Source organism: Heliconius melpomene, chromosome 13, assembly GCF_056956725.1.
Source record: "Heliconius melpomene rosina isolate 202511_hmr_F chromosome 13, ASM5695672v1, whole genome shotgun sequence".
In the NCBI taxonomy this organism is placed as follows: Eukaryota; Metazoa; Arthropoda; class Insecta; order Lepidoptera; family Nymphalidae; genus Heliconius; species Heliconius melpomene.
In genome coordinates, this window is record NC_140401.1 from 3,844,979 (window position 1) to 3,858,389 (window position 13,411).

General features: G+C 34.5%; 4 protein-coding genes across 4 annotated transcripts; 3 read left to right on the forward strand and 1 right to left on the reverse strand.

Moving 5' to 3' along the window:
* The first annotated feature begins 559 nt into the window (after positions 1 to 559).
* LOC146532532 (uncharacterized) lies at positions 560 to 1,283 on the forward strand. Its single transcript, XM_085195541.1, has 2 exons — positions 560 to 571; positions 675 to 1,283. Exons 1-2 carry the CDS (start codon positions 560 to 562, stop codon positions 1,281 to 1,283), a joined length of 621 nt encoding a protein of 206 aa, XP_085051667.1.
* A 2,371-nt stretch (positions 1,284 to 3,654) lies between these two features.
* On the reverse strand, positions 3,655 to 4,647 carry LOC146532533 (uncharacterized). Its single transcript, XM_085196239.1, has 2 exons — positions 4,636 to 4,647; positions 3,655 to 4,515 (listed from the first exon to the last, which is right to left on the reverse strand). Exons 1-2 carry the CDS (start codon positions 4,645 to 4,647, stop codon positions 3,655 to 3,657), a joined length of 873 nt encoding a protein of 290 aa, XP_085052365.1.
* A 2,909-nt stretch (positions 4,648 to 7,556) lies between these two features.
* Positions 7,557 to 9,386, forward strand: LOC146532534 (uncharacterized). Its single transcript, XM_085195531.1, has 4 exons — positions 7,557 to 7,779; positions 7,956 to 8,435; positions 8,724 to 8,836; positions 8,908 to 9,386. Exons 1-4 carry the CDS (start codon positions 7,768 to 7,770, stop codon positions 9,131 to 9,133), a joined length of 831 nt encoding a protein of 276 aa, XP_085051657.1. The 5' UTR covers positions 7,557 to 7,767; the 3' UTR covers positions 9,134 to 9,386.
* An 80-nt stretch (positions 9,387 to 9,466) lies between these two features.
* LOC146532535 (larval cuticle protein A3A-like) lies at positions 9,467 to 10,597 on the forward strand. Its single transcript, XM_085195539.1, has 3 exons — positions 9,467 to 9,754; positions 9,837 to 10,142; positions 10,233 to 10,597. The coding sequence occupies exons 1-3, from the start codon at positions 9,743 to 9,745 to the stop codon at positions 10,515 to 10,517; spliced, it is 603 nt and encodes a 200-aa protein (XP_085051665.1). The 5' UTR covers positions 9,467 to 9,742; the 3' UTR covers positions 10,518 to 10,597.
* Positions 10,598 to 13,411: the final 2,814 nt, after the last annotated feature.

The following is a 13,411-nucleotide window of genomic DNA, read 5'->3' on the forward strand; positions in this document are numbered from 1 at the left end:
AAATAGCAGTGTAGGCAGAGGAAACCTGGGAAGCGCGTACGTAGCGTTTACACTCGCTATTGCCAATTATGACACTTCCATTCCCCACTTACACAAAGGTTCAGGTTCTGGGTTCGATTTGAATATAATTGTTTGAATATAATTGTTGATATACTTGAATATAATTTCCTACTATAACGGCAAAGCGCGGCGTTAAATTTCGGCACTTTCGGCAATTTCGTCATTTTTATAAATAAATGTAAGTAAAATTTAAACAGTGAGTAGCATTGCACTACATAATATAAGACACCTAATATAATTATATTGAAAAAATATTCTCCTGAATGTTTAAATGTAATTTAAAAAATATATAAATGTATCATGAATTTTTCATATTTTTTTTCAACATATCTTGTAAAAAGCCAAAGAAGCTTAGCGAAATAATAAGAAACCAATTTCAGACACACATGTTGTAATGTAACATATCATACTATAATGACCTTGTCTTGTAAAAAAATATATAAAAGCAGCTACTAGTGAATTATATGTATCATTTACACTCAATTAACTTATTAGCAACATGTACTCTAAAGTATGTTTAATAAAATTATTATTAAGTAATTGAAAAAATATCTCAAGAATATTATATTATTACATATATTTCATATTATTTAATCACAATTCACTGTTTACAGATATTAAGCTTGAGCGCTGTATTGGCAGTGGCTGCCGCAGGTCTGCTGCCCGAGCCACACTACTCCTCAGCGGCTGCAGTGTCTTCTCAAAGCATTGTGCGACATGACCAGCCTCACGCTGTAGTCGCGGCCCCAGTGGCGTACCACGCGGCCCCTGTCGCCTACCACGCCGCTCCCGTCGCATACCACGCCGCCCCCGTCGCCTACTCCTCGGCCGCAGCTGTCTCGTCTCAGTCTATCCAACGTCATGACCAGTCCCATGCCGCCATCGCCGTCGCTCCCGTAGCCCACTACGCCGCCGCTCCCATTGCCCAATACGCCGCCCCTGTCGCCCATTACGCTGCGCCCGTACACAGCATTGTGGCCAGTCACGATGACGAATACTCTCACCCCAAATACGACTTCTCTTACTCTGTAGCCGACGGTCACTCCGGCGACAACAAGTCCCAGCACGAGAGCCGCGACGGTGACGTAGTACAAGGCGAGTACTCTCTGGTCGAAGCTGACGGCTCCATCCGCAACGTCAAGTACAGCGCCGACGCACATAACGGATTCAACGCTATTGTTAGCAACTCTGCACCCAAACACGCCATCATTGCTCACCATTAAATTAAATTTATTTTATTTTATATGTTTATATTAATTTTAATTTAAATTTAAATTATAAAACATTAATAATTTATTTTTGTAGTTTTTAATAAATCCCTACTTAGCAAATTTTAAATGATAGCTTAACCTCAGGTAGCATATCTAGACCTAAATCTATATCTATATATATAAAATCGAAAGGTCACTCACTCATCACGAAATCTCAGAAACTACATGTGCTAGGAATCTCAAATTTTGCATAGGAGTTACTTATAGGACATAGGTGCTCGCTAAGACGGGAATTTGCAATATTCGACTTCCAAGGGGTTGTTTTTGGGGTCGAAAGTTTGTATGAAACTTCGTTACTACAAATGCTAGAAGTGTCAAATTTTTCTTAGACATCGCTAGGACGTAGTCATGGAGACAGAAATTGATAATAACATAGTTCACGCGGGTGAAACCGCGAGCGGGCCGCTAGTATATTATACTCATTAGTTGCTAGCTAGCGTGATTGCGTTAAGTTATAATGTGTTGGAGCGTTAAGATAAAATTATGAGAGTAAATATTCAGGATGTATGCGCACATCGTCACGAAAAGCTCACTTGTTCAACTCTTTACTTTTTTTTTATTGGATACAATTATATTTATTTTTACTTTTTATTTTTTATTTGAAGTGGGTTTGTTTTTTATTAAAAAATAATTAATATACGATTTGACAAGTGATGGGTAGCTTTAAAAGGATGCTTCTCGAACGAGTACGTACTGATTATACTATGCAAAACATCAATTTTAATTTCGCATATCGACCTAAAATTTCATGTCTTCGGTCTTGTGTCAAGGCGAATAGCGGCGTTGAGTTCCGCCACTCAACACGCAATGCTTTCAGAATTCGGGGGAAACTGTGGATCGGAATGTCTTAACCACTAGGTTCTCGCTGCCTACCCTTCTGTGTGCAGGATTCAGTGTGAAGTTCATTCCTCACAGGAGGCCTTAAAATTCTTACCTGGTCTTTTCCCCCTGATTAGCGTACTCAGGGCATTCCTCTGCGATCGCCAACCCTTCACGAACGTCCATCAAAACTCGTACTTTTTCTTTAGGGGCGTGCTGTCAAGACCAGTCCAGGTCAACAGCAATAAAGTTGACCTGGACTGGCCATTCGAAAAACAGGCAATCGGGGGCAGTTGCTCGTGTAAAGTATTGTTATTAGGTGACACTTCTCACTTATTACAAGCACGTAGAACCTCTATCCGAATAATTTAGAAACATAAAAGATCGGCTTTGTATACGAGTATATACATCTACTATTTGTGTTGATTTTAGCGTTAAGCTCCTCATTTTAGAGGTTGGTTAAAGTGAAAGTTATTTGTTTTAACATATTTGTCGGCGCTCTAAATAAGATCTAAATTTTTTAGAGTTCATCACGATCCACATAATGACAAAAATCAAACATTAGAAGTTGTTTATCTACCTACAATTATCGCTTTACCCATAATTTGATAGTAGGTGTATTCCCTTCCATAAATGCCTAAAGTAATTAAAAAAACCCCTTTTTATCTTTGGGAAATGCATTTAGGCAGATCTACCCCCTGGCCTACAATGACGGCCCTGAACTCACGCACGCACCTACTCCGCTGTCCACTCCTTCAGTACGATATAACTGATTCGCAGGAGGCCATTGCAGACCAGTTCCTCAGTTCAGCACTGTTCAGCATGGCCGCCACCACCACACTAGACAATGAGAGGTCCCTACCCACTACAGGCCATCAGCATCCAATACACTCATAAAAAATAATTTACGAATATAGAACATCCTCCTTTTTAAAAAATGTCTGTTAAAATTGTTTACTACTATAGAGATGAACCTGTCGGGATACAAATGATTTTATTATATCTTAGGTGACATTTAATCTACGAACTGTACATAATAATAACCATTTAATTTTGATTTTAATTTACGCTTTTTTAATATTTCGTAGTTATTCATTCATTGCAAATTCAACTACGATAAATGGCTCGGTTAAGATTTCCTGTTGAAACTCAATTTTCCATTATTTATGAAAAAATATTATTAGGTATGTCTAAATAAACAATAATTCACATTAATTTTTGTTAAATTTGGGTTGTTTTTTAAAAAAAAATAACATGAATGAAATTTTATCTTAATTATTAGATACAATAGAAATAATATTTATTTTTATTTGTTCTTCTGACAATATTGCTTAATTTAATTTTATAAAAAAACATGAGCATGTATGAAGCAGATCATAAGCCTAGTTAGTTTAGAGTAAAAGGGTTCCTTTAAAATAAAAGCAAAAAGTTATTACTAATGCACTGTAATTCTCACATCAACAAAAATTATTAATAACTAATAACAAAGTTAATAAATTAGATTTTAATGGTGAGCAATGATGGCGTGTTTGGGTGCAGAGTTGCTGACAATAGCGTTGAATCCGTTATGTGCGTCGGCGCTGTACTTGACGTTGCGGATGGAGCCGTCAGCTTCAACCAGAGAGTACTCGCCTTGTACTACGTCACCGTCGCGGCTCTCGTGCTGGGACTTGTTGTCGCCGGAGTGACCGTCGGCTACAGAGTAAGAGAAGTCGTATTTGGGGTGAGAGTATTCGTCATCGTGACTGGCCACAATGCTGTGTACGGGCGCAGCGTAATGGGCAACAGGTGCGGCGTAGTGTGCAATGGGAGCGGCGGCGTAGTGGGCTACGGGAGCGACGGCGATGGCGGCATGGGACTGGTCATGACGTTGGATGGATTGGGAAGATACGGCTGCAGCTGATGAGTAGTGGACAGGGGCGGCGTAATGGGCAACGGGCGCAGCAGCGTAGTGGGCAACGGGAGCAACAGCGATAGAAACACGAGGTTGGTCATGACGCTGAATAGATTGAGATGACACTGCAGATGCGTAACGTGCGGGGGCAGCATAATGAGCTACGGGAGCAACGGAGTAGTGGGCAACGGGAGCAACGGCTACGGAAGCATGACTTACGTCATGACGTTGGATGGATTGCGACGAAACAGCTGCAGCTGAAGAGTAGGCTACGGGAGCTGCGTGGTAGGCCACGGGGGCGGCATGGTAAGCTACAGGAGCAGCGTGATATGCAACTGGAGCCGCTACGACGGCATGACCTTGGTCATGACGTACGATGCTTTGAGAAGAAACCGCCGCTGCTGAGGAATAATGAGGCTCTGGCAGCAGACCAGCTGCAGCAACCGCCAACACAGCGCTCAAACCAAAAATCTGTAAGAAAAATAATATTTCAGAACTACGCGAGTCAATGCTTATACATTTATAAGAAGTATTGCTTAATAGTTTGTAATAAAAACATATTTTATATATTTTTTTTATTTTAATACTCACTTTAGTAAACATGTCGTTATTTTAGATGATAAATAATAAATGATACGTGTAATTTAATAAAAACAGCTTATATAGTACTCTTATTTCATATAATCAAGGTCATCATGAAACTATGGCTTTATATATTTAACAAGGCCTTAAAAAATAATTCTCTACACTACCCAATTTCACTGAAAGAAATGTATGTTTAAAATTGAAATCTATTTCTTTTTAATTCTTCCTTTATTATTTACTGACATTATTATTTATAGTTCGTAAATGTCGTTAGTACTCATTGTATTTATCTATGTCTATATCTATACTTATATAAAAAATCAAAACTGCTCGGTGTCTGCCTAAAAACTATTATTTGGCTCATTTATCAATCTAATGGAACCCAAAACAATATTTTTTTGAAATCTCTATGAAATACTAATATTTTTTTTCTTTTATTTGTATTGTAAGTTCTCATTTCATGCTTAATTTTATAAATGTAGGTCCACATTAAGTACACTGTAGGTTTTGATTGCGTTGACAGGAGCTTGATTTTTTTCTGTTCTCCATGAGGAATATTTAAATTTAATTTCAGATTGAAGCATTTACGCGATGACAGACGATACGACAGATGACAGACAACAAAATGATTTCATAAGGGTTAAATTTTTTCTCTGGGTAAGGAACCCCAAAAATAAAAAGTAAATAATATTGAATGAATAACTAAATACGCTTTGCACGGCTTGATGCATCAGTATACATACATTGCTCGGAGCTATAAAATATTTGAGCCTAACTTCATGTAGTTTACTAGTAATTTCTGAAGAGTACCTAAGTAAAGTTAAGTCCTGGTTATGTCATCAGACCAGCTCGATAATGCCATATTATTGTATTGTCACCAGAGCTATAAGTGGACCAAATTCAGATTCCTAGGCTTTACTTCCTGATAAAACAAAATTACATAGTTAAAAAATTTCGCGGTCACAAGTTATACACAGCAGGGTAGGCAGAGGAAACATACTGTTAAGACACTTAGAAATCCATTTTCCGCCGAATTCCGCCGAATGGAGTCATTGCGTGTTGAGTGGCGGAATCCAACGCCACGCTTTATCTTGGCACCAAAGCGAAGAAATGAACATTTCTTCGCTTCGAACACACAACAAATTTTATTTCCTCAAGCGGGAATAGAACCCACAACCTGTTACGTTTGCAGTCACACTTTGTGCCTCAGCGGCAGGACTGACCTCTAAATAAATGAAATACGAAAATAATTCTTATGTAAAACACTTAATTGTCTTGTTATGAAGCATTGGGCTCAATAGTATATCTATGTATACGTTTTATGGTAGACAATACTATTTTTTATTTTTTCATATTTTATCTATGAATCTTGGAATATTATAATAGGTAGAAAGTGGACGACAATTATTTATTACTTTATTTATTTTCATAATTTAGAAAGAAAATATATTAATGACACATTTAACAATATAGAAAATAGTTGCATAAATAATAATCCTACTGACTTATTATTAGACATACAATTTTTTTCGATAATCTTTATTAATTTTTATATTAAAATAAATAACTTTTACAAATAATTGCTGAATTACAAAATGAACTGCATTGTAATAAATGATAGAGTAACCTAGTTTTAAGGTCACAAATATCTGCTAAATATCTGCCGGTAAGAACTCCACATGTTGCATTACATATTGAAATTTATTCGAACTACATACTGCGGGTTGTGGTCCAAGAGAGGAATATTGGCTTTCTATACTTCGCAAGACTTTTGTGAAAGTAATCCTTTAACGGTTGATTACGTTTAAAAATGTAAATCCTTTTTTTGAATGAGTCAATATAAAATTAAAAATAATGTTTTTATAAATATAAACATAAAATAGACAGGAATAAAACGTGGCTATATTAAACAAACTCAACAAGCTGAGTTTGGGAAATGAGTACAGAAAAATTAAATAATAAACTTAAATTAAATAAATTAGTATAACGAAAAATATTTTTACAAATATGTTAAAATACTTTAATAATACATATTTCGCTTTTAATATTAATAATAATAAATTTTGATCTTATAACTTGGGCGTATCGAACGCCCGAGGCATTGGCCTCTAAACCTATGAGCTCATGTCAACAACGTGTACCGGCATTATGCAAGCAACTCGTTTATCAAAATTAGTTCTCGTAACAATAACTTAATTTTAACTTAATCCTAGTTGATTGTATTTGTATATACTTAGAACATAATACACAAAAGTGTAGATTTTTGGATTTATTCCAAATATTTTTAAAAAATATTACATCAACGGTACTATTGACCCTGACATTTATAATACCGGTACGGTATTTTAAAAATAGATTAATTTGCATTTACAAAACTATAATAAGACTACTTTGCATAAAATAAAGATACGTACTAAAATTCTGTTTCTATTTTATTCAAAGCATTAGATTTTTTTATATATATAAATGTACCTATACTTGCGTTTATGATATACATACATATTAATTTTTACTGTAGGTACTTGCCTTGCCTCTTCTGATGTATACAAGAAACTAATATGTTTTTTTTTATTTAATATGTCCTTTTTACATTATACTATTATTCTATTTTGTTAGACAAATTGCGGTCATAACTATTAATATATGTTATAAGTGACATATATATCATCATCATATATATTTATATATATATCATTTTATATATACATAATTTTTTATATTAAGAAAATCCAACAAAATTAATTTATTGTTATATAGGTACAATAATAGAAATGAACATGAAAAAGAATGATGGGAATAATTACTATTGTAATAGCAAATGTTATAGAAAAATTACACTTCCAATACAAATGCCTCGGATCATAATATTTCATAAACAATGATATCATCTATTCTAAAATCTAAACATGTTTAACTCATCTCTAGCGCAGAACGATCGTTGTTTAACAGACGTTATACAATATTGATTATCCAATGAATAAAGTGACAAGCTCGATTGGGGCTGTAGGAAGTACTCCGGAACCCAGTAGAGTTACTCTACTTATTAAACTATGATAAGTGCTATATAAAACTGGATAAGAGACGTATTTTGATTTAGACATCATTTAACTTAGGATTGCTTACCAAGTTCTCAACGACATGCATTTACATGTAAGTATAGATTATGTATGAGTCATATTAAAATCATATTTTCTATTCATAAATTCTTGCAAAATTCTATTTAAATAATGTATATTTTGAATTTAGATTTGAAAATTATTAGTCTAAATATTTTTAAAATTATTTTAAGAATATCAACGTTTCTGAATATTTAATTAAAATTTCAGACTATAATAGAATCGCTGCTGATAGTCTGGTGTCTAGGTGGATCTCCTAACCCAGCAGTATCATCAATAAGTGTAAATCGAGACGATTTATCTGTTTCTTATAAATATAGAGCCAGACAAATTCAATCCACAGATAAACCTAAATATGATAATATTAAACCTCAGCTTAATACAGAATATATTGCACCAATTTTTAAGAGATTACAATACGTTCCTATGACGATAGAAAGCAAAGAAAAAAAATATTTAAAAACATTTATTAAAAACCAAAATAAAACGCATTCTATTACAAATAGACAAAATCCCAAAAATCATACTAGACAATTAGAACCACGAGAATACAATGATAATAAAAGATATGAGACCACATCATCATCACCTGTACCAGAAATATCAGGATACAATATCGATCTTTCCACTTTAAATAATCATAAGGAAAATCTTCTGAAACAGCTAACTAACGATAATCAGATTAACAAGGTATTTATGATAACATTATTTTTATTTTACGTATAAAATATTTATTTTTATTGGGAATACATTTCGCTAAAATAATTAATATTTTTTTTATTGCCAAAGTTAAAATGTTAATAAAAAACTGAACGAAGCGGGAATAAACCCACGCCCTTTGGAAACCGTCTAAGCGCTCTGACCACTAAGCCATAAGTTTCCGAAACTACGGTAACGGTTAAGTTACGGTTTCTAAGGGGCGAGAGTTCAAGCTCCACTACTTTATTGCTATACGATTTCTAAACAAAACTTTTTTAGGTAAAAAAATCACCAGTTCTAAATTTAAATATCGATATGAAGGAAACGTTAAAGTCGAAAACATTGCGTAATATAATTGAGAAAAGTATATTGCGAGACGGGAAATCTATAAAGTAAGTAATTGTTTTGTAATATTTTATTTTTATATTAATTAATAAGATTTTTATAATCGAAGTTTTTTTAGGACAGTTCAAGTACTACTAGCAATGGAAAATGCACAAATTCAACCAGCCCTAGAGTACGCTAAAACGCCTTACTTGCACTTAAATGTCGCGCGTTCGTACAACGTTGCGCGAACACCTTATAAGGCGCAAAGGAATGAATATATTCAAAAGAATAGGCATAAATCGATACAAGAAAGCAATTCCTTATTTTACTCTATACCCAATATTAAATATGCTTTTCCCTAAAAAACTAAATTTATATTTCTTTATGATAGAAAATAATATGTAGAATTACCCATTTGTAAGAATATATTACAAAAAATAACTGGTATTTTAGCGAATAAAAATATTAATTATCTGTGACATTGTTTTTTAAATCTCTCTTCTTCTCGTACTCGGATTCTTTTGTACTTCATCCACCTTTATTAATGTTTAATTGTTAGCCTCAGAAACTCCTACAGCGCCACTCGATTTTACTTATAATTGCGGTATGACTTTGTAAAAAATATATTGGATCACTATTTTATTGTTAAGTTTGCTTTTTTTAAAATACATTTTTTTATTATTGTTTTTTTATTAATGTATTTAATTGTAATAGATAATTAAAGATTTATTTATTATTTCAATAGTAAATATTTAAATTCATATTAGCAAGTGAAAGAATAAATTCAATAATTTCTTAAGACCTAGTGAATGTATTACAAGTACAAGTATATTTGTCATATTGACCGGGGGCAAGGTCGTTCGCTCGTGCAAGTTCTTCTAAGCTTGATGCTGCTGATAAAGTCAGTATATAACGGGGAGCTTTCGTAACTAAATCATTCAGTGCTCGAACACGAAACAACAATCAACACAATGTTCTCTAAAGTACGTGTATACAAATATTTAAATCATTTATATTCTAATATTTTATTAGAATATCTATACTTATTTATATTTATTATTGCAGATTGTATCTCTTTGCGCTGTAGTGGCAGTGGCTTCAGCTGGTCTTGTGCCCGCTGCTGTTCACTACTCCCCGGCAGCTGCCGTATCTTCCCAAAGCATTGTGCGCCATGACGAGCCCCAAGCTATTGGTGCTAAGATCCTCGCCCCTGTCGCCAAACTGGCCGTCGCTGCCCCTGTAGCCTACCACGCACCTGCCCCCGTCGTGTACCACGCCGCCCCTGCCCCCATCGCCTACCACGCTGCCCCCGCTTCCATCGCCTACCACGCTGCCCCCGTCGCTAAGGTCATCGCTCAACCCGAGGAAATTGTAAGTTTTTAAAAATTCGAGCATGCATTTTGATTAATTATTGTAATACAATAAAATACAATGTGGCTAACAATAACAATTCGATTACAGGCCTACCCCAAATACGAGTTCAACTACTCCGTAGCTGACGGACACTCTGGAGACAACAAGCAACAACAAGAATCCCGCGACGGTGATGTCGTAAAGGGCTCCTACTCCTTCGTTGAGGCTGACGGCTCCGTCAGGTCCGTGGAGTACTCCGCTGACGACCACAACGGTTTCAACGCCGTCGTACACAACAGCGCCCCCGCCCACGCCCCAGCTGTCATCAAGGCCGCCCCCGTCGTTGTCAAGGCTCCCGTATACGCTGCCCCCGTACACCAATACTACCACTAATCATTAAACAACTAGTCACCAAATATGATATAACGATCTTGCTATTTATTTATTGCAATATAAAGAATTAAGAAAAAATATTAATATTTTTTATTTAATATCATATCCAAAATCACTTTCAAATTGAAATTTTCGTAACTACGAGTTTTGGTAATTTACGAGTTTACATTGAAATAAATTAAGATATCTTTAATTATTTCAATGTCACCATACAAAAATGTACTTCTTGAGGTTCTCAGCATATACATATCCTATATCTTATAAAACAAAGTCGCTTTTCGTGTCTGTCTGTTGTTTCTAACTCTTCTTCTTCTAAACCACCCAACGGATTTTAATACGGTTTTCACCATTAGGTCGAGTATTTTTCGTAGAAGGTTTATATATAGTTTATTATTTGTACATTCTTATGTAAATTAACATAAATACGATAAATATGTATAAAGTCCTACCCGCTGAGACACTTTCGCGCATGCGCTGCTCTAATGGTAAGTACTACATGAAAATAATGTACTGGAGTATTGTTCCTCTTAATAAGATCTACAAAAAAGTCCGCGACGGCATATTCGTATCTTTTAAGAATAACGTGTAGTGATCATTTTTTTGTTTAAAAATAATAATTTCAATATATTTTTTATTGTGAGAAATATTTTTCCATAATGGTATTAATCCTTATCCTTTAAAATACTTTATTAATTTTCTACGTTAAACGAAGATAAAATTTGCTTTTTACACAATTTCGAAATTGCGAATAGTTTTAGAGAAAAACGCATTTAATTGTTGACACATCCCGCCGTTGACACATCAGCTGTATGTTACTCAAGTTCCACTTATCCCTTACTCTCAGCATATAAATAAGTATATTAGTTACGTTGGCCATTTAATGTAAATCAAAACTGTTTTTTCTGTTTTTCATTTTAATAAGTACTTTAGAAGTTGTTACAATATCAAAAAATCCTTGCTGCGAAACGCGCCTCGCGACGTTATGCTTATACAAGCGAGTGCGCCGCGCCCGCCTGCCTTACACGCATCGGTGGTTCAGTGGTAGAATGCTCGCCTGCCACGCGGGCGGCCCGGGTTCGATTCCCGGCCGATGCATTCTATTTAATTTTCCTCACAGGCAACTACGTAGTGCTTGCTTTTCATCAGGGACAGAATACCCTCTTCAGCATTAACCACAAGTTCGAAAAAAAAACCCGCCTGCCTTTATAGCAACGAAGATTTAGATGCGTTTGCACGTATTGGATAATTGGAGTTGAATGTATTTTTTCAGCGCGATATATTGGGTTTCATATTTTTTATAGTAGTTATTAGTAGGTAGGCTTTTGTTTATAATTTCTTCCGTTTAAAAATAGTCATTTAAATATATTTTAATAAGTACTTAAAGAAGAGTAAAGATTAGTAGCACAGATTTAAAATTACGGTACCTACTTAAAAATCCTTGCTGTGTAAAACAATTGGAAAATCCTTATTGAAACTACGAAAATGCGGGTTGCATTAGGGTTTAATTAATTTTCACATTATCTTAAGTGCTTTGCAAAAGATACATTATATGAATAATCCAGTAGTAAAAGCGGGCGAAGCCGCAAGAGGGTCGCTAGTAATATATATGATAATATATGTATGTGCATGTAAATAAATATTTGATGCTATAAATATTACAATTTGAGGTTCCTATACTGATTCGAGGAAATACAATACATATTTTATATTTTCATTTTTTTGCTGTCGTATCGAGGCACAGAGCGAGTTGAGTTCCGCCAGTCCGCAATGCCTTCAGAATTTGACGGAAAGTAGAGAACGGAAGTGTCTCAATAGGAACGGAGTGCTCTAACATTACGTCCTAGATTCCCTCCTTTATTATGTACATCCCACACAATATTCCTAAAAAAAATATAAAATAATAATCGAGGCGCGATGCTAAGAGGGCTGAGTTATACTATCGCAAAACCTGCGAATGTATGCTACTGTAAAATGGTTACAAAATGATAATAAACCAATTTCACAACGAAGAAATATTTTGTTTCAAGTAACAATTTTATAGTTTTTTAAGGTTAACCTCATGTTTAAAAAATGTAAAAGAAGTGGAATGATAATATGAACTTAAAAAACCACGATGATTATTTATGTAGGTCAATTCTTATATTTTGTTTGGTTGATATACATATGTACGGAGAAAAAAATGAATTAAAAAATGATCCTATACGGTAGAGTATTTTTACTGTTGTGGGCCTAGTTACGGGTTTAATTACCTATGGGTGGAATGAATTATTTTCTATTCCTGGCAAAAAGACAAAGCACGTAATTGAATTCCATCAAACTAGAAGGGAGAAATAGAGAGGATGAGATACAGTGTGAATCTGTGTGTGTGAAATAAAGATTTTGTATATATAGGCGTTGCATTTGACCACATCAAGCCTAATGTTAACGATTGCTATGGTCTTGCTTAGAAGATACTTATCGACTATCGATTTGAATGCCAAAAATTGTACGACTTAGGAAATATTCTTTGGAAATGGCCTGTACCTAAAGTAGCTTTTTACTCGTATACATACAAATTATATTATGTACGAACAAATGAATGATAAACAGAACTTATTAATTCCAATATGATTTATCTAAAGATTTTACGATGACTTTTCTGTTACCCTAATATGTTAAGCTTAGTAAAAAGGCCTAGTAAGTTACTATTATATACTAGTAATTTACTAGACCGATTTGATAACTTTCCATGCAGCTAAATAATAAGAGTATGTGAAACTTAGTTTTTTATCGTTCTCTTTACCAAAATGTATATTGATTTAAGATAAAAAAGCATATGGGATCTGCTTCTCATACTTTTTTTTTTTACCTTTCTTGAAGCTACATTGGCAAAGTAAGTGCTCCTGGACCCTATT